Source organism: Pyrus communis, chromosome 14 (genome assembly GCF_963583255.1).
Source record: "Pyrus communis chromosome 14, drPyrComm1.1, whole genome shotgun sequence".
NCBI lineage: Eukaryota > Viridiplantae > Streptophyta > Magnoliopsida > Rosales > Rosaceae > Pyrus > Pyrus communis.
In genome coordinates this window covers 21,458,788-21,483,043 of record NC_084816.1, presented here as the reverse complement: position 1 = coordinate 21,483,043, position 24,256 = coordinate 21,458,788, and the positions used below count along the sequence as shown (strand labels likewise).

General features: G+C 38.3%; 4 protein-coding genes and 1 pseudogene across 7 annotated transcripts; 3 read left to right on the top strand and 2 right to left on the bottom strand.

Moving 5' to 3' along the window:
• Positions 1 to 4,698, top strand: LOC137715521 (uncharacterized). 3 transcript variants are annotated; one of them, XR_011065573.1, is made up of 7 exons: positions 1 to 157; positions 1,515 to 1,629; positions 1,761 to 2,847; positions 2,935 to 3,051; positions 3,326 to 3,519; positions 3,870 to 4,098; positions 4,563 to 4,698. XR_011065573.1 is itself a non-coding variant. In XM_068454871.1 (6 exons), exons 2-6 carry the CDS (start codon positions 1,534 to 1,536, stop codon positions 4,035 to 4,037), a joined length of 1,662 nt encoding a protein of 553 aa, XP_068310972.1. In that variant the 5' UTR covers positions 1 to 157; positions 1,515 to 1,533; the 3' UTR covers positions 4,038 to 4,198. The 3 variants fall into 3 exon arrangements, 2 of the variants coding, with proteins under 2 accessions (XP_068310972.1, XP_068310973.1); XM_068454871.1 differs by lacking the exon at positions 4,563 to 4,698 and having other exon boundaries at positions 3,870 to 4,198; XM_068454872.1 differs by lacking the exons at positions 3,870 to 4,098; positions 4,563 to 4,698 and having other exon boundaries at positions 2,935 to 3,074.
• On the bottom strand, positions 4,405 to 6,501 carry LOC137715522 (protein trichome birefringence-like 31). The gene is made up of 5 exons (XM_068454873.1): positions 6,109 to 6,501; positions 5,676 to 5,844; positions 5,397 to 5,596; positions 5,094 to 5,237; positions 4,405 to 4,855 (listed from the first exon to the last, which is right to left on the bottom strand). The coding sequence occupies exons 1-5, from the start codon at positions 6,483 to 6,485 to the stop codon at positions 4,501 to 4,503; spliced, it is 1,245 nt and encodes a 414-aa protein (XP_068310974.1). The 5' UTR covers positions 6,486 to 6,501; the 3' UTR covers positions 4,405 to 4,500.
• A 792-nt stretch (positions 6,502 to 7,293) lies between these two features.
• On the top strand, positions 7,294 to 12,086 carry LOC137716513 (tRNA dimethylallyltransferase 9-like; annotated as a pseudogene).
• A 1,580-nt stretch (positions 12,087 to 13,666) lies between these two features.
• On the top strand, positions 13,667 to 16,896 carry LOC137714918 (malate dehydrogenase, mitochondrial). The gene is made up of 7 exons (XM_068454078.1): positions 13,667 to 14,109; positions 14,227 to 14,400; positions 14,495 to 14,663; positions 14,896 to 14,957; positions 15,095 to 15,216; positions 15,562 to 15,679; positions 16,489 to 16,896. Exons 1-7 carry the CDS (start codon positions 13,876 to 13,878, stop codon positions 16,627 to 16,629), a joined length of 1,020 nt encoding a protein of 339 aa, XP_068310179.1. The 5' UTR covers positions 13,667 to 13,875; the 3' UTR covers positions 16,630 to 16,896.
• A 2,020-nt stretch (positions 16,897 to 18,916) lies between these two features.
• On the bottom strand, positions 18,917 to 22,875 carry LOC137715383 (transcription factor GTE4-like). Of its 2 annotated transcripts, XM_068454689.1 has the most exons (6): positions 22,781 to 22,875; positions 20,995 to 22,555; positions 20,865 to 20,910; positions 20,657 to 20,764; positions 20,483 to 20,559; positions 18,917 to 19,200 (listed from the first exon to the last, which is right to left on the bottom strand). In XM_068454689.1, the coding sequence occupies exons 2-5, from the start codon at positions 22,282 to 22,284 to the stop codon at positions 20,510 to 20,512; spliced, it is 1,494 nt and encodes a 497-aa protein (XP_068310790.1). In that variant the 5' UTR covers positions 22,285 to 22,555; positions 22,781 to 22,875; the 3' UTR covers positions 18,917 to 19,200; positions 20,483 to 20,509. The 2 variants fall into 2 exon arrangements, with proteins under 2 accessions (XP_068310790.1, XP_068310791.1); XM_068454690.1 differs by lacking the exon at positions 22,781 to 22,875 and having other exon boundaries at positions 20,706 to 20,764; positions 20,995 to 22,769.
• Between the last annotated feature and the right edge of the window lie 1,381 nt (positions 22,876 to 24,256).

Sequence of the window (24,256 nt, the reverse complement as noted above, 5' to 3'; positions counted from 1 at the left end):
TTAAGATGAACAAACATAACAAAGACGTTCTTTATTAAACCCTCCCCTTCCTTCTCCCTAAACCTCTCTCCTCCCTCTCCTCTCTCTCTCTCTCTCTCTCTCTCTCTTTGCCATCAAAGAAAGGTCCAACTGAGCTTGCCGGTGTCACCAGATGCCGGTAATTCTTCTTCTCCTCTTTTCTGTCTTTCTTATTCATTCAAATTTCGTTGCTTTTCCATTCAATTCGCACACTTTAAATTTATTTTTGCTGTTTTTTTTCTTCTTTTGTACAGAAAAACCCTTTTTCCGAATTGTGACAATTATGTATGCATGTATGTGTTTATATTTGGATCGTTGTTTTGAATTTTGTGTGTACAATTATACGTAGTTTATGTTTTTCTGTATTTAGAGAGCTGCTGTGTTTTTGTTTTTGTTTGCCTGTTGTGTGAATTCTGAGAATGATTTAATTTCAGTGTGAGTTTTGGGTTTTGGAATTGAATTTGATGATGGTGATTGATGAGATGGTTTGATCAAGTTTAAATTAATAGCTTAATTGTGATTACTGTTTGATAAAAAAACTCTGTTTTTGTTCTTGGGCGAGATGATGATGGAAGACTCATGTATGAAATTTATATGAATTTGTTGAACCCTAAATTTTATTTGGTTTCGTTTCTCTTATGAGTTTAAAGATTGAAACCCCCGTTAAGAATGTGCTTGCACGAGGTTGATGTTAGTGTTGCTTGAGACTTGCATAAAAGCAGCTAAGGTGGTGTAAATGAAAGAAGCAATGGTAAGGCGGTGTAAACGAAAATATTGGTGTTGCTCAAGACTTTTGTGTTTTAAGTGCTAAAGAATAGGTAAGAGTCTTGAATTTGAGGAACTTTGATATAAGTTAGTGAAGTTTTCTATTTAGTTTTAGAAGACATTGAATAGGTTTACAGAGCCCGCACTTATAATTATACATATACATATAAGTGTGTATATATATGTGTGTGTGTGTGTGTGTGTGTGTGAATAAGTATGTTTAATATATTGTACGCACAAAATAGTGATCCTCAGATATATACAAATATACAATCGTTGCATTGATGGTTATCTTGGATATTTTCCGTTCTCCGTGTTCTCTAGACCAGTAACCTCTCAATTCGTCAGAAATATTTTGGTTTATTGATTTGGTCTTTTCATGCATTTTCATTCACTGTCAGGTTTAGACCAATTTCCTTGCTTCGATTCTATTTTACTGCAACTGTGATGCTTCCCGTAACCTATAATACCTTTGTTTTGTTCTCTTCTGCCTTTTGTTAACTTTATGCACAGTTTTGTTTGTCACTCGAAAAATTTGTAATCTGGGACTGAATGTGAACTTATTATGCACATTGTAGTTCATCTACTATGATATTCTATGTTATATCTCTGTTTTCTCACTATGCCTGTATCTTGAGCTGGGAGCCTGGGATGGTAATTTTTGCTGTCCTCTCTATGTCTGACTAACGTAAACAACTGAATAAAACAAAATACAATTTGACTGGTTGCAGGTACAGTTTGGTGGTCGTGATGGATTTTAAAAAACTCAAAAGTATGAATTGGGTTGGAAACATTTACCAGAAATTTGAAACAATCCGCCAGGAGGTGGATGGTATTGTGAATCAGGTAATAAGGGCAGAAAAAGCCCAAATGAAAAATATTTCATTTGCATCTTGTCTTTGATTAGTGTGGTTGCTGCTATGCAGTAACTGAAGTCGTCAATTCCTCTCGTAATAATGAATATATTTCTTTTGCAGGACTCAATTAAATATGTTGAAAACCAGGTGCAGACTGTGGGTAAAAGTGTGAAGAAATTTTCTAGTACCGTCCAAGATTTACTTCCTATGGTTAGACAGAAATCTGCCATTAGTGTTAAGTCGAGGGAAAACGTAAAGGAAAATTCTTTGGATGTAACTGCAAACCAATCACCTGGAGAGCCCAATGTAAAGAATCCTGTGAGAAACCAGCTGAGTCTGGTCTCTACGGAAAATGACCTTGCAGACCAGCCTAATCCTCCAACAATGAATACTCTTGAGGTGTCGGAATTATCTGTGGGAAAGATCGATGAAGTTTTGGCAAATGAGAAGTCTTTAGTTGCAATTGAAAAGCAATCTCCTACAGAGCCCAATGTAATGACTCCAGTGAAAAACCAGCCGAGTCTTGTCTCTAGTAAATATCACCTTGCCGATCAACCTAGTTCTCCAACTTTAATAGATACTGTTGAGGTGCCAGAGTCTGACTTATCTGTGGGAAAGGTTGATGAAGTTTTGACAAGTGAAGGTCTTGTAGATGGGACGGAAAATAAATCACCTACAAATCTCAATGCAATGGATCGTGGGACAAACCAGCTGAGTGTTGTCTCTAGTAAGTATCACCTTCCAGATCAACCTAGTTCTCCAACTTCAATGGATACTCTTAAGGTGTCAGGGTCCGACTTATCTGTGGGAAACATTGAAGACTCATTTGATTCAACAGAAAAGCAATCGCCTATGGAGCCCAATGTAATGGATCATGTGACCGAACAGCTGAGTCTTGCTGGCAGGAAATATTACCTTGCAGATCAATCTAGTTCTCCTGCTGCAGTGGATACTCTCGAGGTCTTAGAGTCTGAGTTATCTGTGGAAAATACTGATGAAGTTTGGACAAATGAAAATTCTCTAGATGCAACTGAAAACCAAACACCTACACACCCCAGTGTAATTGATCCATACCAGCCGGGTCTTATCTTCAGTAAATATAACCTTGCAGGTCAACTTAGTTCTCCAGCTTCCTTGAATACTCTTGAGGTATTGGAGTCTGACTTGTCGGTTCCAGAGTTTGATGACATTTCACCTGAATCAGTAGGTTAGTATTTTTGGTTGGCTTGTTATAGATGTACTCTTGCTTTCTATGAGAAACCAGTATTGATTAACTTGTGTATTACTATTACAGCAGAAGGCACTCCCAGAACTGCAGAGTTCATGCCTCTGACAGTACCATCTAGAAAGAAGCAAGTTCAAATCTGCGACTCTGTTCAGTATGATGCTCTTAAGCCGTCTTTAGATATTGGTGTGTGGCAGAATGTGCATTTGGTACTTTTATTTTCTTTCCTGTTGTTCATGTTTAAAACTCCTAGGCTCAAAGTCTTTTGCCTTCATGGAGATATCAGAAGTGAGAATCCTGATATACATTCATATGGATTTTTGTTGGTAGTAAAAGCAATAGTGTTGCGATTGATGTTGCAATCATGCAGAGCCTTAACGCTATCTATTAGCTTTGAACTGATCTAGACCAGATCCTTTTATGATGTCACCTTTTCTCTAATGTTGTAAATTGTTTACAGGAAGTTCAGATGAATCAAGTAGTGATTTTTCTCGCTCTTCTATGGAAACCATTGATTTGCATGATAAGGTAAAGCTGGAGGAGAGGAGTGTTGATTTCCGTGATAAGGTACAGCTGGAGGAGAGCTGTGTCATTGTAGACGATAGCGTACTGCACACTGTCTCTAGCAGGGCAAGAAAACAAAGATCATACAAGGTACATGTTATACGGTATTCCATTGTCCAAACACTTACAAATCTCTATTGAAATGAATGAGAAGACAAAGAAGATTACATGCATCATTTCAGACTGGCATTTTACATACTTGATAATATGCTTATGGATTCGTTCTCACATTTAAAGCATATTTACACTTTACAGTTAACTCTAATTTAGATTTATTTTGCAGTCACCCATCTGAACTTTCTAGAGATCAATGATTTTATCGGAAAAAAGTTTTATTATATATTATTTTTGAAAATTATGAAACTGTATCAGAACATTATGTGCCTAAATAGCAACATGAGCCTGACTGATCAATTTTCTTTTTCCTTTCTTAAATTCAGAAAAGAATCCAGGATGCTTTTACATCAAAGAAGAGGTTGGCAAAGGAGTACGAACAGCTAGCAATTTGGTTCGGAGACAGTCATATAGAAACCAGCCAACAAACACTCTCTAACGTGAAAAGTTCGGAAACTGATGATGCCTGTGATTCTGAATGGGAGCTCCTGTAAATAAGAACGTGTCCCTGTAAATATTTCAATGGAGTGGTTGAAGGGCCGCTTGCCTTTGCAGGTAAATATGGTGAGAATTATACCAAACCGCATATTTATAAATCGAGGATGATTCCTCGATCTCATTGTTGAAATACACAAAATAAACTAGTTCAAAATTATAGTAATGAGTTCTAGCTGGTTAGTATTGTTTCTGGATTTTATCTCCTCTTGTCCGTTGTTTGCTGGCTAAGAAGAACAGCGAAAGCGTTTTGAATTTTGTATGCTTGCGGTCACCAAATTCAATTCAAGTCGTATTTCGTTTGTTGGTTGAAGATGATCAACAAAAGAGTTCAATACAAATGCTATTGCAGGTGTCACATCTCTCTTCTTCCTGGAAAAATGCTGCACTACTAATCCTCAATGTTAACATACAAATGTGCCTTTCGTACATTTTATCGAAGGCTTGATTGTTAAATTCGTGTTACAAAATATTTTGGTGACTCTTCAACAAATGTGCATACAAAATTTCATTCCATGTATCAGGAACCCCAGGTAGGCACCAGTGAATGCAGTCGGCGAATTTTTTAGGATCCGATCTTTGTTTCTTCGTCAAGAGCTTTCCCCGACGTTCTCCATAAACCGATGTGTGTGCATCTTTTCGGTACTCTGACAACTGGGTGATGTTCAAAAATGTGACCTTCACTTTCAGATCCTGCATTTGGTCGTTTATAATATCCATGATTTCCATGTTTGAACCAGTTCCCCAGTATGAACCCTCAATCGGGTATGACTCATTGAAGCAGTTTTCGTCACTTCCCGGCTTCCATTCCCAACTCCTACAAAAGAAATTTCTGTCAAGTTTCCATGATTACGAATAAAACTCTAAATCGTGAACGCCAGATTCATGACACGTGTTATTATATATGGCAAGGGGCTTTGTGGGACCACCTCTACATTCAAGATCTCGTGTTCGACTCTCCATTTTCCCAATATCGCTTTGTATTGAAAAAACGTTTTTTCACTTTCCTCTTTACGCTTTTGAGGATGTTTGAGTGAGAAGTGTGAAACTCTTACCATAAATGTGTTGGAGACATGCTCATGAAGAAGACCTTTTGCCTTTCAGGGTTGATGCTGGATTCTAACCAGTCTGCCCAAGTTTGTAAGGCTAGTTTGTATGCCGTGGTGACTTTATATTCTTGTACATCCGGAGATCCATATCTGACAAAAATGCAAAAAAAAAAAACATAAGGCTTTCGTGTGGTAATGTTTTCAAACAGTTCTTCGTTTGACAGATAGAGAAACACGCGATAATAACTGAAATCGGAAGCGCACTGAGATTTATAACGTAGGGATGCCCTACAAATTTATGTCACTCACGTAGCATTGACTGTAGGGCTGTGCATCCACCACACATAGCTCTCAAACACCAAGATATCTACTCCTTCCCAGTGGTTGCCGTGGTTAGCTATGGAGTCAAGCTTCACCAGCCGTTTCAGCACAGTATGTTTCGTCTCGTGGTCCGAAATAGACTCCACGAGAAACGGAGCCCAGTAGTACTCAATCGATGCATCAAACTCCTGCGAAAGAAAAAAGGGGTGAGGGGATGTCGAACTCTTGCCGTGAGTAGGGTTTAGTGTTATAAAACGTAAGGTTTACCTCTACTCTGAAGATCTTTCGAGGAGGGACTCTTTGGAGGGACTTTTTTCCTTGTGTTATAGATTGAACCATGCAGACCAGGGATTCAAACTGGCCTCTTTGTACTGAGTCTCCAACAAACATCAGCCTTTTGCCCCTCAAAATCTGCATTAGCTTCAATGCATCAAACCTGAATTTTCAAAGCCAAAGCCACTCACTAAGTAAACAAAAAGACATGGAATGCCTCTAACACATATGTTTTAGCATGACCGTCACACAGTCACATGATATTACTAATTCACTAACATAATATGATCAGATGACAATTAATGTTGATATGTGATGGATTAAGGTATAACACTAACAAACAGATAAACGTGTAATGACCTGGATGAATTAGTTAGACCACGTGACAATACGATGGTCTTATACACTAAAAAATTAGAGTTTTGACCTTGGGAGGTTGCAGTCATTTGGTTGCCACCTCCAATTCTTGTAGTAAGAATCAGGCCTCCCATTCCTCTGGCAAGTAACTTGCTTTACCAAGTAGGGGCAGCTCTCTTCTGTATAGTGAGGATGTGACAAATTATCCCACACCCACTTCCCTTCAAACACATTGCAGCTCTCGTCAATCCGGTCATCCGGTGAAATAACAACTGCCGGTCTCGGTTTCTGGCCTCTTGGCCAGCCATACATCTGAAAGACAAAGCTGTCATTGCTCTTCAAGGCGTCGAGGACTAGGCGTGCGGTCCCTAGGACAAGCAGCGAGGCCAGTGCAGCAGGGAAGAGGGACTGGATTCGCCGGTCCAGGGAGGGCTGCTGCTTTGTCATTTGGGGAAGGGGATGAAGGTGGTGGGTGCGGAAGTGCTTGATTGTTAAAGGACATTTTGTTGGTGAAGTAATTGAAAATGGTAGCTTGAGTTCTAAGTGTTTTAGGTGAAGTCACAACATGCAACCACCAGTTGGTAGGATCAAGCTGTGAATCCTGTGATTGCTTTGTTTAGATAGTAAACAAATCTTCTTATTATTAAATTAATTTTATTTATTTTTTCAAGTAACAATATTTTCCATGGATTAAGAGAGGTGGCATGTTTAAGCACATCACCGTTTATAGTAAAATGGTGGCGGTTTCACAACGGAAATACCTCATTTAACACTTCAAAATAGGGAAGTTTAAGTGGCAAGCGAAACGCTGAAATGCCTATATGAGTCTTTTCGGTTTTTTGAAGGGTGGACTGTCATGACGAAGCCACCAAATGATCTTTTTTTTAAGGAAAAAAAAAGAAAAAAAATTTAAGCACACATTAATTTCAAATTCTAATTTGTGCATAGGGAAGTATAACTTTTTACACGTAAATAACACTCTCATACTTACAAGTGATGGATTGCCTTGATGGTAAGGTGTTCCACTTTAACCTACCGCATTCCGGATTCAAACCCTCTCCATTCAGTATAAATTAGTGTAAAATAACACTTGTATTAAAAAAAAAAAAAAATTCTCATACTTGATGAACAAGTTTAAGTGTGATAAGAAAAAGAAATTTAAAAATAAAATGAAATAAAATAAACAAAAAACACGATGAAATGTCCAATAAGAGTTGAGACCCAAAACCCCTAAACCCATACGACCGGACACAAAAATAGTCCAATCCAATCCAAACCTGTCTCTTCCTCCCTAACCGAAAATATGATAATCAGTAGCAGTTGTGTCCGTACATTTTGCCCGCGCGTCCTCAGGACGGCTGGGCTGCTGCCTTTCACTCTCCGCCGGCGGCGTCTGACCACCGCCTGCTCTGTTTCAGCCACCAAGAATAAAGAGAAGGAGAAGGTGATAGTGGAATCTGGGCCCACCGGCTCCGGGAAGACCCTCCTCGCTCTGGAGCTCGCTAAGCGGCTCAATGGAGAGATTATAAGCACCGACTCCGTCCAGGTTTGAGCAAAAATACAATACCCAGTTCAGTTGTTGGTTTTTGTTGTTCTTTGTTAGGATACTGGGAAAAAGGGGAGGAAAATGGGAAAATTTAGCTTCTTTCGAACTAAGCGGCAAACTGGGTAGTTGGGTTTTCTCTAGATTCTAACGTGCAAGTAATTTAGTTTATTGGGAATTTAGTGATAAACCATTTTGTTTGGTTGATGAGAAAATGTAGGAAGGTAATAGGTAGAAAGTTGACATTGTTTTATACCCGAAATTATTGAATTTGTTTCGTTGAGAATTTTGACTTGTTCTGGTCAATTTCGTGAATCAAGCCTGCCTTCAATCAGTAATGCTAAGGCCCCCACTTATAGACGTTGCCATGATTGAATTCCAATCTACTTCAGTAAAAGTGGGTTTTATTGGTGTATGGATAGCATCGCTCTCTCTGCCATGAGAACAAAGAAAGCCTTATGGCATTGCCTTGATTGAATTTCCTTTTGTTGACGCTTGTAGAGTTAATAGGTAGTGCCGTATTTTCGAAGAGAATTTGTTTGTTTTGGCTTTTGTGCCACAGGTATATCGGGGTCTTGATATTGGATCTGCCAAGCCTTCGCCAGCTGAAAGACAGGTGCTTGTGTAATTGAGAAATTTGTACATTTTGTGCAGGCATGATTCTACATTGTAATTGAACTATGTTAATCTAGATTTCTTGAGTATGTTGATTTCAGATGCATTGTATGCCGTGTTAGTTTTATGTTTTCCCATTAAATTAGGTTTTGAATTCTCTTTGATTCCGAATAATTGTCACTATGGTGTTGATGTTATGCTTAAATTTGACGTTTTATCATTTGTAACACGATGTTTGTGGATGCTACCGTTCCATCATGTGACTCATATCTGACTTGAATGTTAACAGTTTCAAAGACTAGCAGTTCATATTATCTTCTCCAACAAATCCTATAATATCCACAGTTAATGTGCAGTTCAGGAATAGTATCATATGTTATAACTCTATTGTATAGATTTGATCTTTAAAGAAGAATTTCATATATATAATAGAATAACTTCACCACATTTTTTTTTTCAGGCAGGAGCCTTTCAGTGCGAATTTTTTTCGTGCAAAAAGAAATACTTCGCTGTATTGGTAAAACAGAGTGTTTCTTGCTAATCCAAAATATGACAGAAACAAAGAAACAAAACTAAGTATAATTACAATGTATGTTAATTTAACTCGATTTCAAATTTTACTGTGAATGATTGATTGGACAACGTCTCCCTTTGCATTCTATTCTCAACTGGTCTGTTATTAGTAACTGGAACTTGTCCAACAAATTTGGTTCATTTGGTGGATTCATTGTGATACTCTTTAACGTTTTGTGTTTTTCTTTCTTTTGGTGCAGGAGGTGCCACATCATCTTGTTGGCATACTGCACCCATCTGAAGGTGTGTTGCTAGGTTTGGGATTTTGGATATTTATGTTCTGCCACTTCAACACGTGTTTTATTCTTCAGACTATTCTGTTGGACGGTTTTTTTTGAGGATGCTAGGCAAGCTATAAGAAGTATTCTTGATAGTGGCTGGGTTCCCATAGTTACTGGTGGTACTGGATTGTACTTGCGATGGTATGTGCCAATATCTTCTTTGTTTTTCTCATCATTTTAAAGTTAGGCTGTTTTTGGTCTGTTTAAAGTTTAAATATTGAGTAGACATTAACATAACTGGCTTCCCTTGTGAAATAATATAATTTGCAATGGCATCTGCATGTTGATTGGTGACATTGCTGAATAAGAAAAACAAAATCTCTGTAATTAAGAGTAGTAAGCCTAATTATTTTTCTCTCTACTTTGTGGTTTTATTGATAGCATTGATTTTTTGTTGTACATATAAGGCTCACATACGGAAAACCAGATGTTCCCAAAGCCTCTCTAGAGATTGCATCTGAAGTGTATTCCGATTTAGAGGACCTACAGAAAATTGACGACTGGAATGCAGCTGTGGAGTTGGTGGTCAAGGAAGGTGACTCAAGGGCTCAACTTTTGGCTGCTAATGACTGGTATCGATTAAGACGCAGCCTTGAGATTATTAAGGTTGGTTTGTTCTGGTTCTAATATTATGCATTCCTTGGACACAGACACATCAATATATCGTTGATATATCTGCCTGAATATTCACTATTTAGTTGAGTTGTTTTGCATTTAGAAGCTTATGTCCCTCCATTTTACTGATGTTGGATGCATAACATATACATGTTCTGCAATGCAGTCTAGTGGATCACCTCCATCTGCATTTCAAGTGCCATATGATTCTTTCCGGAAACAGTGTGATGCAAATGACGCTCGTCCTTCAACTGATGTTGTGGAGGAAGTAAAATCAAAGGCATTGGACTATGATTTTATTTATCTTTTCCTCTCAATCAAAAGAGTTGATCTTTATAAATCAATTGACTACCGATGTGAAGATATGCTATCAGGTAAATATATTATAACACATCACTACAAATTGATCATTCGCCTTTGAAGTTTCAAAATCAGATCAGGCAATTCATTTGTTTTACACAACCTGATCTGTTAGGATTACAATTTCAATTGGGGCGAGGTACCTTTTTTTTCCTCTCTTTCTTTTAATCTTTTTTTTTTTTTTTTTTTTAAATTCCTGCAGTAAATGATGATATCTTGTCGGAAGCTAATTGGCTTCTTGATTCGGGTCTTCTTCCAAATTCAAATTCAGCAACCAGAGCAATTGGTTACAGACAAGTATGCGACCGCTATTGTTTATTGTTCTTTAATTTTTGAAGCAATGGTTGTCTGATTTTGTTTCATTAAAATCGCGTGACACTGTTTTTTTGGTCAATTTATTATTATCTGTGATAGTAGTAACAGTAAGAAATGTTCGATTTTAGGCTATGGAGTATCTGTTGATGTGTAGGCAGCAAGGAGGTAGTTCTCCAAGAGAGTTCTACAACTTTTTATCTGAAATTTTAGAAAGTGTCTCAGTAGTGCATTTTTACTTCAAATTCATGGATCAAAAGCCATAATACCATATGCTTTGCCAAACTAGGAGACATTTTCAATGTACATTATAAAAATCGTGTTTGTGGGGATACAACAAAACTAAATTTCAGTTAGTAAATATAGGAATTGCAGGTTGGATTCTAATTTTGTATTATGATTATCGAATTGTTTTACGGTCTATTCATCAGCAAAAGGAGGTTCCAACTTTCCGTGCGTGTTTGTGTCGAAAACCTGGTGCGACAATGAGAGCTTAATACTCCTTGTGGCCTTGTAGAGTAAGATTCTCACACATTACATTCAGTCATAGAATTTTTTTTCGATTTCGTGTGCAGAAATCTTGCAAAACGGCAGCTAACATGGTTTCTCAACGAGCGTATCTATAACTGGCTGGATGCTTCCAAACCCTTGGTATTTTTCCAATCTTGTTTTCATTATTTTTCAGAAAGAGAGATTTGGCTTTCTGCCCTCCCAAGCATTGTTCCTATATTATTTTCGTCAATCAAAGTTTTGGCTGTGTAAGTTCTTCATTTCCCCAAAGCCTGTGAATCAGTGAATGCTTAATGGACAATTTATGCAGGAAACAGTGCTCGACTTCATTTATGATGCATACCATGATAACACCGAAAATTTGGTTGTGCCTGAATCACTGAGGATGAAGAAAGAATTAACAAGCCATCGAGAAGTTGCCGAACTAAAGGCTTATCGACCCAAAAATAGGTATGATTTACAAACACTGAAGGCTTGCAGTTAAGTTAATAGTTGACTGTTGGGTTTTTCGTCAAGTCTTAATCCTAGAGGCTTGGCAAGATTATTCGTCGTACTCGTTATTGATATAGTCAAAGATTGTTGTTGCTGACCGCATAGCTGAACCACGTAAATTTTTGGTGTTATTTGTCTTGGTTATTTTATTTTCAGTTTCCCGAGTTTGTTTTGTTTTTCCTATTCGTTAACGCGATATTCACAACATTGACACAGTGGACAAAATACTAAATAGTTTTGTTTACGACACGAAGGCATTTTATCAGACGCGAAGATTGTTCAGACATTCTAGACTGGATAAGAAAAACACAGTGGTCCAACAACAAATCGGAACTTGATAATTCACTTCATTGAGGTTCTATCTTTGCCAAACCAACCAGTGTTACATGATCATCCACTATTCCACCTGAGTTGTGCTCAGTTTGTCTCTGTCGGACCAGAAAATCTCACGAAACAACTCCGGAAAGGTTAGTCTTTGATGCTCTGGCTTAAACCGGTTGTTCATGTCTTAAGGCTCGACCGATGTATCGCTGCAGCCGGCCGAGGACTACATCGGAAATCATTTTGTGAGAACTCGTCATTCAACATATGGATTTCAAAGTCTTGACATTAGCTCTCTGCAGTTGTTAAAATAGCATGAAAAGTTTTGAGTTTGATGGTAGTTTTGTTCACCACTTAAAATGTCATAAACTTGTAATTTATAGTGATTTGGTGAATAAATCCACAAGTTTACTAATCGTTTAACAATGGACAAAGTGCATGTGGTGCAATATCCTAATTGATAGGGTGTTGGGTTTCTACCCATAAGTTATGGTACGAAACTCCCTTCTCCTGCCGCTGGTTGGGCGGCGGGTAGGTGTCTAGGCGAGGCCTAGGCAGTTTTCTTAATTTTAATTAAATTTATTATCTAATGTATAAATAAATGTCTTTATATGTTTACTTATACCCAAAAAAAAAAAAAAAAACTAAAAAACATGATTGTTTGGGATATATTGATTGCAAAATAGAATGACATATAGATTATAAAATATTAGAACATATTGAAAACATGAGGAACATGCATATAATGGGTGTTGATCTAAGTATTCAACAAGTTTCTTATAATTTATTGAAAAAATAAAATGTAAAATGGAAGTTATATATTTTCTTTTTAAATGACAGTCGCGAACTAGGTGGATGTTTAGGCGTCATCAAAGCGTCATTTCTTAATTATCAAATGCTTAGAGATAAGACAATAATTAACCGCCTAACGCTTAAACGGGACGAAATTTTTTAAAACAATGATAATAATAAATATTATTATTTTTTTTTTAAAAAAGGCTAACAATGGACAAAGAGAGAAAATAAAAGACAATGTAGTAGTGATAAACGAATAATGTTCTCATGTGCTTTTATTTTTTCATCTCCAAAGGGGAATAAAAGGAAAATAGGCTTGAGTCACTCTCCTGCAACTTAAGCGATTTTTGCAAAAAAAAAGTTGGCTTTAAAGTTTTCTTTTTTTTCTATTTATTTTTTTTCTTTTAATTTTTAAGAAAGTGAAATCTGAAAAATGGAATCTTTCTCAAAGGCTCTGTTCATGATATCCCAAAGAGTCTAGTCACTTGTTTTCCACTATCTCATATGGCATCTCGGTGCAGTCCCACTGCTCATAGCCTATCTTACCACAAAATAAAAAATAAAAAAAATAAAACATTTTAGTTAGGCCTTCATATTGGAAGCCCTTCCAAAAGGCATTGCTTCCTTCACCAATCATAATCTCGGTAAGGTGGGCTTCTGCAGATCTAATTATTACATACCAAAGAAACCATGGTTGATTTGTGATTATCTTGTGGGGAACCAAGATTCTGATAGTTTTTTTTTTTTTTTTAATAGTCAATATTATCTACGCTAAGGGGGGAGGGGGATCGGCTTAACCTCATAATGGGCTAGCAATAATGTGATTCAAATTCTTCTTGAGCAAGAATCGAACCTAAAACCTCTCACCTAAAAATAAAGAGAAATACCACTATACCGTAGTACTAAGTGACATATTTTGATAGTTTAGAGCAATGGTATCGCCTAAAATAGGTAATCTGCTTGGAAAATGCAAGAGGAGGTGAAGACCCTTTATTGGAGCTTGGCCCTGCAGCTCAACTTGGGAAGTGACATAATCTAGGTAGAAACGTCGCTGTCAACTGGATGCTCTAGCCCAACGACCAAAGATGTTTGTAACTCATTTCGTTAAAAGCATTCAAACTACAATTGAGATTTCGTGTTCAAATCGCCCTTTACGTCTAAATTTATTTACTTATTTTATCATTTGTCGAAAAAGGTGCAGGACAATGTAATAATTATTTATTATTTGAAGACCTCTTAAAATTACACATTGAAAATAATATTCAACACCACGAATCCCTAGGAACCAACCATAGAAATATACCAATAGCAGGCATTACCGCTTGTCGCTCGCTCTCTAGATTACTTCTTGTTGTGTCAGTACTTGCAACTCGCGAAACAAAGCTAAGCAGAGGGCTTTCGACACTCGCAAAGCAAAAACATGAGGCCTTCAATGTCCATCGCCAGATCCGTACACCGAGTCGCCCGCCGCAGCTACTCATCCGCCTCCGTCCCCGAGAGGAAGGTCGCAGTCCTCGGCGCCGCCGGCGGCATCGGCCAGCCCCTGGCTCTCCTCATGAAGCTCAACCCCCTCGTCTCCCACCTCTCCCTTTACGATATCGCCGGAACCCCCGGTGTCGCCGCTGACGTCAGCCACATCAACACCAGATCTGAGGTACTCCGAACCCTCTCTAATACTTCGTCTTCGCCGATTGGGTGTTTCCGATTCGATCGTAAATTTGTGAACTTTTTTTTTTATTATTTCGGGGATTTGGTGAACTGTGGTGATTAGGTCAAAGGTTATGCCGGAGAAGAGCAGCTTGCTCAAGCCTTGGAGGGAGCCGACGTCGTAATTATCCCCGCCGGAGTGCCCCGAAAGCCCGGCATGACCCGAGACGATCTCTTCAACATTAATGCCGGTATCGTCAAGGGTCTCACTACCGCCATTGCTAAGTACTGCCCCAATGTGAGTATCCCTTTTGTACCCTATATTTTTATGAACTTTTTGGAAATCTTGAGTATTTGATCGAATTGGGATGTTGGGTGATTGTTTTTTATAGGCACTGATCAACATGATTAGTAACCCAGTCAACTCTACAGTCCCGATTGCGGCCGAGGTGTTGAAGAAGGCCGGGAAGTACGACGAGAAGAGGTTGTTTGGTGTCACTACTCTTGATGTGGTCAGGGCCAAGACTTTCTATGCTGGAAAGGCCAATGTTAATGTTGCTGGTATATACATTATTGACCCGCCTTCTAAAAGCTCTGTCCTTTTAGCTATGTTTATCATTTTTTGTGCTTCTGTTTCGGGTTTTTGCAAAAGATTGATGTTCTTGAATCTCAACTTAGCTAGATGTAATTAAAGCATTTCTATTGTACTTTTTGAGGGGTTTTCGAAGCCAAGTTCTTTTGTAAGATTGCGTTTTGTTCAGTACTAAACAGAGGAAATGGTTTGTGTTTGCAGAGGTTAATGTACCAGTTGTTGGTGGTCATGCTGGCATCACCATTCTGCCACTATTTTCTCAGGTATATATCACTCGAATAGTTTAAGGCTTGTAGTTGGATTGTATGAGATTAATTTCAGTGTTCCTCCTGTGGCATCTGCTTTCGTTGGGCTTGGCTTAGAGATGTCTAATTTTTTACTGTTCTTTTTAATGTTTTAGGCTACCCCGGCAGCCAATTTGCCTCATGATGTTATTGTAGCTTTGACAAAGAGAACACAAGATGGAGGAACGGAAGTTGTGGAGGCGAAGGCTGGAAAGGGATCGGCAACATTGTCAATGGCGTAAGTGTTAGGATAAAACCATTGCGTGAACACTTTGTTTTACAAAGATGATTCGACTTTATGTTTCATCATTATATGTGCTTATTTTTATATTGACATTTATATCTCATGTAATGCACAAAGATGTAAAAATGTATGTGGTGGATGTTTCCTAATAATATGTTTTATGTGTTAAAACATTATGGCTCCATAGCTATTCCAAGGTGTTACGCATTCTTCCATAATGTTGTTTCCCTTTTGTATTCCTCCATTGATTTCTTTGTTTCAGTTTTCTATTTTTGTTGGGGAAACAAGGAAAAAGAAATTTATGTTTTTTGCTGGACTAACTTACCATTTATCTTGCAGCTATGCTGGAGCTATTTTCGCTGATGCTTGTCTGAAGGGACTTAATGGAGTACCCGATGTTGTGGAATGTTCGTATGTGCAATCAAGCATCACTGAACTTCCTTTCTTTGCTTCTAAGGTTAGTGAGATCAACAAATTAGGGATTCATCTCCTCATCTTTGAATTTTTTTAAGCATTTAGTTCATAACTTTCTTTTGTTTTTCCTCGAGCTATTTTTATTTCTTAATAAACCAGGAATTGGATTTATGGATGAGTGCTGTTCAGCTTTAGTATTGCAGTGTGCTAATTATCATGTCTCCAAATGTGATTATGTTTGTAGTCATGCATACTAGCCTGTGCCTTGATTGTGTTTCCCTGGTGGCTACCGCCTGGAACATTTGTGTATAAATCTCTTTGCTAGACGGTGCACTTCCTGTTTTGGCTATTGATGGCTGTTCTGTTTTCACCATATGGTGGTTGAAATATATTAGTTAATAGTATGTCTCAACCATTGTGGTTGCATACATGTCTGCATGTTACATGAGTTAAAAGCTCGAATTGCCACTTAGTACTACGGTCTGGTGGTATTCCTCTTCACTTGGAAGTGAGAGGTCTTAGGTTCGAATCTCGTGGATAGCGAAATCGATACAGGCTGCCCATTGTGTGGCTTAGCCGAACTCCCCCTCCCCTTAGTGTAAAAATAATATTGATGTACTCAAAAAGCTCAAATTGTAACACATGCTTATGGAGGGTAGACACTTAATAGATATAGCATATGTTGGTCAGTTGCATTGCATATCACCGTAATGGTTCATCCATACAATGGCCAGTTTTAATCTTGCGTCTCGTGTTTGTCTAGTTGGTCGTGAAATTGCTGATGCTATATTTTCCTTTACCTTTCTTGTCATAAGCAATAAACAATAAACAATACTCTGCATTGGTTTTCAGGTGAGGCTTGGAAAGAATGGAGTCGAGGAAGTTTTGGGGTTGGGTAATCTCTCGGACTTTGAACAGGAAGGACTCCAAAAATTGATCCCTGAGCTCAAATCATCAATCGAGAAGGGTATCCAGTTTGCCAACCAGAGTTAGTGTAATGTATTATTGGTGCCTTGAGGGGTGGGGTTTATCTACTCATCCCGATGGTAACACATCCAAATTTTGCATTTGTCCAAGTAGTATTGTATTTTTAGTGCTGCCAGCGGCACAGGCATCGGCTTTGCTCTTCTCATTGGAGTAAGCTCTAAGAGACCAAGGTTTCTATAAATAATTCCCAATGACATGTTATGGGAGGGGGTTAAGTTGTTTGAACTTGAATCATCATAATGTTTCATCGAATCAAAAGTTGATTAGTGGTTACTAGTTAGTCACTGAAACTGGATCATAATGCTTGTGAGTTGCGAGTCTGATCGTCATCGGTTTTACCTATAAGGATTTGTGATATTATCTTCTTCTGCCTGTTTCTTGAATGTGTTTACGCCTTCTTGTGGTGCGTAGAGGCAAATATTTCTTATTTCCTTTCTCGCAATTTCTTCAAAATAGTTTTGTGCATGTCGTCTCTCGTTGCGTGAAAAGAGGCAAGCAACAGGGGTATGAATGTGTCACTACCAAAGTTCTTTTGTCAGCAATTCACCATGTCACAAACCTCTATTTGGCAAATGGTTCACTTTTTGAACATCGGGACGCTCCAAATTGCTAAAGAACAAGGATCCCACTTGGACTCGGCATTTGCTCATTTCAAAGTGGATTCCATCAAAGGGCGGCGTGACCTCCACGACTACAAAACACAAATTCACCTAAGAGTAGACCTCTTTTTGTTTCTATTTGCTTGGGCAGAGCGGTGTATAGATCTTGGCAAAATTCTACAAAAGATTTACTATGCTTCGGTGTATCTTATACACGGGCATTATTGGTAGCTAGATCTTGATCATTGGGTGATTGACCAAATTCGACGAAAAACCGTTTCATCCAATTTGTTCATAAACTTCTCTTAAGACTCCGAGATGTCAAGAGATGTGAAGGGACTTGTGTAAGACGCCTTCATCATAAATCAAGTATGTTTGACGAGTGACTTCCAAATTCTAAGGCATATAGGCAAAACGAGGAAGAAGTGGATCACAAAAGTTGGACAGGAGGAATTCAAAAATGCACCTCTTATACGTCGTAGGAATTTGTAAATGACTAATTTCATGCCTTTGTAATGCTCATGTACTGCATTTCTAATCCCTCCTATCAAACTTTTTCTGGTCGATTTCTTCATCACTATGCCTAAATCCCTTTGGATTTTGAAAGTTCCTTGCCCAAACATAACCCTTAATGTCCTACACATGAGTTTTAGGAAAATGTTGCAAGTTTAGTATGCTTATGAATTAGGATTAATAACTCCAAACTGTTGCAAATTTAGGATGATAGTAGTAGCTTAAGGTTGTGTTTGGTGCTTATGATCGGATAACTCAATCGATTCGGATTTAAGGTCAATTACTAAACTGTGTCCTAGTTGAATGAATTAGGTGGAATAATCATGAACGGATCCCTTCTAATCCCCACGAAATGTAGGATTAGAAGGAATAAGTTACCTTCACGGGTCATCTATCTTCTACCTTAAACTCGGACAAAATTTGGTATTTGGCCTCTAATTATTTAACACTAAACATTCTCAAACATTTACAAATTTCCAGCAAACCGGATGCAAAAACTTTCAACTCCAAAACTTTGCAACTCCGGTACAACTACAACTTCCAGATTTTTTTTTTTTGTACGGAGAAGGCCTAGGATGCTCCAAACAAATGGTAAAAGTGCAACTGAAAAGAAAAGACACTATTTTGAACTTCCAAGGATTTATCACAATTTCTGTTTGAATGGGGGGGGGGGGGGGGCTTTCATATATTTGTGCCTTCGCACAGATTCACTTGGCCCCACACATGCCACATAAGCATCTTAACAGAAATTGTAACGGAATCTCATGTTAAGGACGAACGTGATGAAAACCAGGACGAACGTGATGAAAACCCTAAACACGAGAGAGTTTTTTGTTATCAATCCAACACGTGTAAGCAGATCCTGGACAAATTGTTTCACGTTTATTGGGCAGAAAACGCCATTGAAATTATATATCAAATGTAAGAGAGAATCTCTCTAAGAATAAGGTTAAATATTAAGTCAGAAACAGACGAATTATTACTTTTAATTGACGTACTCAAAAAGTGATACACCGTTGGAGAACTCATCAGTTTAGTTCGACGAAAATTCTACTATACTATGGTGTAATCGCCAACCCCAAATTAAATTCTTGGACTACAGATAACAAAACCAGAGTGACCCCAAGACCAGGTAAAGAAACCAAAAGGGTGTGCACTAAGACAAGTCAGAAGCACAACCATAAAAACAACTTCTAACATATCACTTTTTAAAAGAAAATGATGAGCAAGTAGCTTGCAGTTTCCACTCGTACACATTTTTCATACAAACTGTTTCCTGCCATCATCATTGTTCGTTCTACGACTTTCATACAATGTCTTCCCTAATCAACAACTAATTAATTTACCTTCCTACATCAATGTACACCTTCGACGAACTCTAAACAGGAGCAGCAGTTGACCCGCTTTGGATGCTTTGATCTACACCAACTATGTCCCAGGTCGAACAAAAAACTTCGCAAAAGATCTGAGATGTCAAGAAATGTGAAAGAAACTTGTGTGAGATGTCTCCATCATAACAGAAGCCACATAACTAGTGAATGACTGAATATGTCATGCATTTACATTATCACTCAACCTGAATTTTAGGAAACCGTTGCAAATTTAGCATGCTTATGAATCGGGATTTAATAACATTATCCGAATTTATGCAAATGTCTGTTACTAAAATCAAATATCTTAAAGATTGTCACATAACTACTGGATCTTGTATGTGCATTTAAAGATGTCCGTAGCACGCAAGCTATCTATGTATAATACAAACTCAGAATCCTAGTATATGCATATACACTAACATTTAGAGGTTGTGGCCATATTTTAAAACGAATATTATTGGAGCAACTCGCAAGTGTTGCTCTCAAACCAGCAAGAGTTTTCTTGATACATGAGTGTGCACGCACGCACGCACGCACGCACATGGACTCTTCACCGACATGCACATGAACACACTGCAGTCACACATGCTTATCCATACATATGCAGAAGCGTTGTAAATAAACTATGACCATGATATCTTTTCATCATTTGTAACTAAGGAACACAAATAAGGTTCAAAATTCCATTAGACATTCACAGTTTGAAAAATTTCATGGTAATTGGAGAAACTTCACAAATCCAGTGGACAGCCACTGCAAAACAAAAATTCAAGGCGAGAGCCTCACTGGTACTAGAGTGATGAAAGTTTTTTAAACCAGAAATGTCATGAAATACAGAACAAAGACATTCAACATATTATGGAACACAATTTGGGATTGTAAAACTTGAAGAAACAAACAATTTCCCATTGGTCTAATGGAAAGTTAGATTAAACTACTGTTAGGGCACCCCAAACATTTTATAAATTGGTCTCCTGCCAATTATTATGATCCAAATAAAATGAAAAACTTTTAATGGAAAAACTACAACGGTCTAACACTTCTGACAGATATCTCTGCATTTATTTATTGACAAATAGCCATTGAGCGGAGAGAAAAAGAACGATCATAATTGCTGCAATGACAACTGGCACAATACAAATTATCGTTTAGTTATATAACGGAAACTCAGAGTTTTACTCTCTTTCTAGTTTCCTTTTTAGGGTTTCCAAGATCAAAGAAACTCAATTGTAACCAATCATGGAACCCCAAAGATTGAATATTATAATTCCGTTGTTACTGTCTGTTCTTGATTCAAGATTTATTCAGTAGTCGACAGGCCAACTTTGACTAAAAAATAAGAACAAAATCATTAACCAAGATAGTGCCACCTACCTCAACTAAATCAATTCAAGTCCTAGGTCAATGATTTGAATCTGATTCAACACCGGAGGAACTTTCATTGTCAGAATCTGCATAACAGAGTATACCACAATAAATAAACTCTCAACAACATCAAACAGAACTAGGACCTTACATGAATAGTAACAGAAAAACACTGATAATTACCACTTGAAGAGGATTCAGAATCACTCCTAGAACTACTTGATCCACTCACATTATCACCTTGCTCTTCTCTTCGAACCGGGGAAAAGGCATTACTGTTGTTTTCCTCTTCTATAAACGAAACAGGAATTGTTAAGCAAATAGAACGTCATAGATTCAAGAGTGACCTCAACCAATGTGCCACTGATGTTTAAGAGTTAAAATTTATTACCTGCGTTGGCGTCTTTTGCTGCAACTGTAGTGGTTGGTTCTACAGTCTGCAAAGATGATAAGTTAATCATGTATTAGCCAGAAAAACTTAAAAGTGAGAAGCAGGGTAGGGAACTAATTTAATGTCTTACCATCTCCTGGACGGCATCGCTGGGCTCTGCTATTGATTGAGGACCAAGCTCCACGTTTCTGTTAACTTTGCTCAAGCTTTTTTTGTAATTAGTCACAAACCTATCCAGTTCCCAAAGCGTTTCAGGATCAACACTACCAATGTCCACCTCAATCTCATCCTCTTGCTGAAAAGGCCCTGGGTTCCTCTTCCTAATAATCTTCACAACGTTATCTAGTTTCTCAGAAGGCAAAGTCATAAGGCTTGCGCTGAGCCTCTGCTTCTCCTCATAAGTCATATCCCTTTTGTCGGGGTCCCTAGCTTTTGGTTTCTTTGGAACTGATACCCTACCTGAATGACCAGAACCCACAGGTTTCAACTTGGGATCAACAGGCTTTGTCGTAGATTCTGCTCTATCCAAAGTCCTCATATTTGATGCCGGAAGAGGAACAGGAGCTTCAACCTTTCTTGAAAGAGGTGTTGTGAAATTTGAAGTATTACCCAATCCATTTCTCAGATTGAGATTATACTCAGCCTCTATATCGGTCCACTTGGCTTCAAACATCTTCAACAATTGGTCTGCCATAAGATGAACATCCTGCTCTTTCGGGTTATACAACATTGCATTATTAAATGTAAGTCTCACATCCTCTGCAAATTCCTCAGGCGTCTTATAACAATTCTCGTTCAGCCTCGTCCTCACCGTGCCCAAATCCATCGGTTTCTTAACAATCTTAAAGTAATCATGAAGACCAAGCATCTTCGCATCAACAGGCTTATTAAACACCCAGCCAAACTTATGCTTCATCAACTTGTCTAGCAAAGCACAACAATTCTTGAACATTTTACTCGGATTCTTACCTGACCTGAACCAAGGCTCTCCTCCACCCCCACCTCTCCCCCCTCCATTGGGTTTCAACTTCTTGCTACTCCCCGAAGGCGGTAACTTTCCCTTGCCAATTGGAAACTCCGAACACTGATTTGTCTTCGGCCTCTTCTTCACTATCTCTTTCTCCACAAACTGACCAACCCCATTCCTATTCTCTGCAACCGAAACACTCAAACCCCGATTCAGCCCCGAATCACGGAGTCCTACAGAACCTGCCTCCGAGTTGACCCTCATTGTAGGTTTAACATTATCTACCGCATAATTAGCCGAAAATTGCGATTGACCGTACCTGTCACCAAGATCAACCTCCTTAGCTTCAAGATTCTTCACCAAGCGCCTGACTTGCTCGAGCTCACCCATCAGCTTCCCCTTAATCTCTCTCCTATCGTCCTTGGACTGAGAATTCAACCGAATCCGAACCATGTTCCCGAACTTGGCGTACCCACGCGGACCGTCGTCCGGCTCGGCAAGGCCCGGCAGCAGGCCATTGTGGCTCGTCGAATCGTTGGACGCCAGTGCGCCGCAGAGTTGCGTCAGGTTCTGGGGCGGCGGCGATGAGTGGTGGAGGACATGGTTGGCACAGTGACTTGTTCTGGAATAGCCTTGTTGCTCGCTTCGTCACCTACCAATGGTACTGAAACCAAAATAAGGAAATGCTTCCAAAAACCTGAAATTTGATTTCTTCAAGATTCGCCTGCAGAAATGGAAATTGAATAAAAGCTAGGGTTTGGGGAAGAAAACCCTAAAAGTTAATACATGAAAAACCCTGAGTTTCAATTTTTTTTTTTTTTTTGTTGAAAAACCCTAAATTTCTAAATTTGCTGAAAACCCTAAATTTTGTTCTAGGAATTTGGGACAAAGATTCCTACTTTTAGGGTTTGGTGAAATTCGGGATCATGGGCAGGGGAGGTTGTCGTACCTTTGTGGTAGCAGATAGTGGCTCTCTGCAGTAGTAGTGCATCATCTCCTGATCGAATTCTGAGAATTCGTAAATTGTGTCCGTTTATTATATATTATGTGATCAGTTTTTGTCAAATACTGTTTATGTTTATTTTTAAATAAAAATATTTAAAATAATTTTTTATCGGACAATATACGATGAACGGACACGATTTACAGATCTTCAGAATCCTCACAAAGAGAATTCGACAAGGATTCGGAATCGTAGTAGTGATGCTAGTGCAATCGGATTCAGGATTTTAAGATCGGTGGTGCTAATACATTAGGTGTTAATCGAACGATGGATCAGAGTCTAAGCCTATGGGGCTAGGTTTTTTTTTTGAGGTCCTAGGAATTTCTAGTGATTTCATAAAAAATTTGTGGTGTTAAACATATGGTATAAAAAAATATTAATTGCGTAATACATCATCATTTATTAATTAAAATGGCGGCACATCTTGATTGGTCTATAACTAAAGAAGGAAAAAAGGGAGATTGGTCTCGTGAGAAATAGAGAGAGAAAATCTTTCTTTGAACAAGGTTCAAGAACAAAAGAGTCATGGTGGTCTTCTATACGTTTCTCTTTGTTTGAAATTAGATTTTTTTATTTTTGTTCAAAACTTATGTTGCACAACATCGGTACAACCATGGTGATCTTCTCTTCCACCACCTGCCTAGATTGTTGGGTTGTCCTCAAAAGCCCTCACAACCACTTAATCGGACTTTCACATGGATGGATCTCCCCCTGGTTCCCACTGTGTCGTTTTGTTTGTAATTGTCGTTGTTTTAAGATTTTATTATTATTTTCATTGGATATTGTTATTTGTTTTGGATAAACAAGTTAAGCTCACTCATGAATAGAGGAGAGGGAGTCTCGAGCCCTGGACATGCGAGTAGAAACCCAACTCTATCCACTATATGCATTTAAAATACTAATCCTTAAAGTATACTGTTAATATTTAATTTTAATACGTTACATGGAGGCTAAGCTTAATACCAAATCATGGGTTCCATCATAGTCACTTTGTCGCCGTCATATGCATATCCTCGAGTGAAAGAACAAAAATTTGGAAAAGAAAGGGGAGTAGAAATCACTCCCCCTTATAACTCCTCCATTTTTTTAAGCCAGTCAAACAAAAAAATTAAGGGACAAAATTTAGCAGAAGAGCTTACAACGTCAAGGAGGGTGCGACAATTACTTGTCAAAATATACACTTGCAACTTGAAAGTGAAATGTCTCTTGGTACTAGTCTAGTGAAATTGTTTTGTATTTGTAAATGATGACTTTCAAACCAATTCATTCTTCCCAACCCCTCAATCGGAATATGGCTCGTTTGGAAGCTCTTCTAATATGATTGAAAACACTTTTAGGAAAAATGTTTTGGGTTTCAAAAGCACGTGAAGTGCTTCATGCATGTGCTTCTTACAAGAAGCACTTCAAATGTTTTTTTAGGTT

What these genes read in the sequence shown, in the direction of transcription:
- LOC137715522 (XM_068454873.1), bottom strand. Translation starts at nt 6,485, where the DNA reads ATGACAAAGCAGCAGCCCTCCCTGGACCGGCGAATCCAGTCCCTCTTC. An exon ending in GAAAGATCTTCAGAGTAGAG is followed by an intron (nt 5,597 to 5,675) that starts GTAAACCTTACG and finishes TTTCTTTCGCAG; the next exon opens with GAGTTTGATGCATCGATTGA. An exon ending in ATGTCTCCAACACATTTATG is followed by an intron (nt 4,856 to 5,093) that starts GTAAGAGTTTCA and finishes TTTCTTTTGTAG; the next exon opens with GAGTTGGGAATGGAAGCCGG.
- LOC137714918 (XM_068454078.1), top strand. Translation starts at nt 13,876, where the DNA reads ATGAGGCCTTCAATGTCCATCGCCAGATCCGTACACCGAGTCGCCCGC. An exon ending in TTGCTAAGTACTGCCCCAAT is followed by an intron (nt 14,401 to 14,494) that starts GTGAGTATCCCT and finishes TGTTTTTTATAG; the next exon opens with GCACTGATCAACATGATTAG. An exon ending in GGCCAATGTTAATGTTGCTG is followed by an intron (nt 14,664 to 14,895) that starts GTATATACATTA and finishes TTGTGTTTGCAG; the next exon opens with AGGTTAATGTACCAGTTGTT.
- LOC137715383 (XM_068454689.1), bottom strand. Translation starts at nt 22,284, where the DNA reads ATGGTTCGGATTCGGTTGAATTCTCAGTCCAAGGACGATAGGAGAGAG. An exon ending in GCGATGCCGTCCAGGAGATG is followed by an intron (nt 20,911 to 20,994) that starts GTAAGACATTAA and finishes TCATCTTTGCAG; the next exon opens with ACTGTAGAACCAACCACTAC. An exon ending in AGCAAAAGACGCCAACGCAG is followed by an intron (nt 20,765 to 20,864) that starts GTAATAAATTTT and finishes TTTCGTTTATAG; the next exon opens with AAGAGGAAAACAACAGTAAT.
- LOC137715521 (XM_068454871.1), top strand. Translation starts at nt 1,534, where the DNA reads ATGGATTTTAAAAAACTCAAAAGTATGAATTGGGTTGGAAACATTTAC. An exon ending in TGGATGGTATTGTGAATCAG is followed by an intron (nt 1,630 to 1,760) that starts GTAATAAGGGCA and finishes TTTCTTTTGCAG; the next exon opens with GACTCAATTAAATATGTTGA. An exon ending in GAAAACAAAGATCATACAAG is followed by an intron (nt 3,520 to 3,869) that starts GTACATGTTATA and finishes TCTTAAATTCAG; the next exon opens with AAAAGAATCCAGGATGCTTT.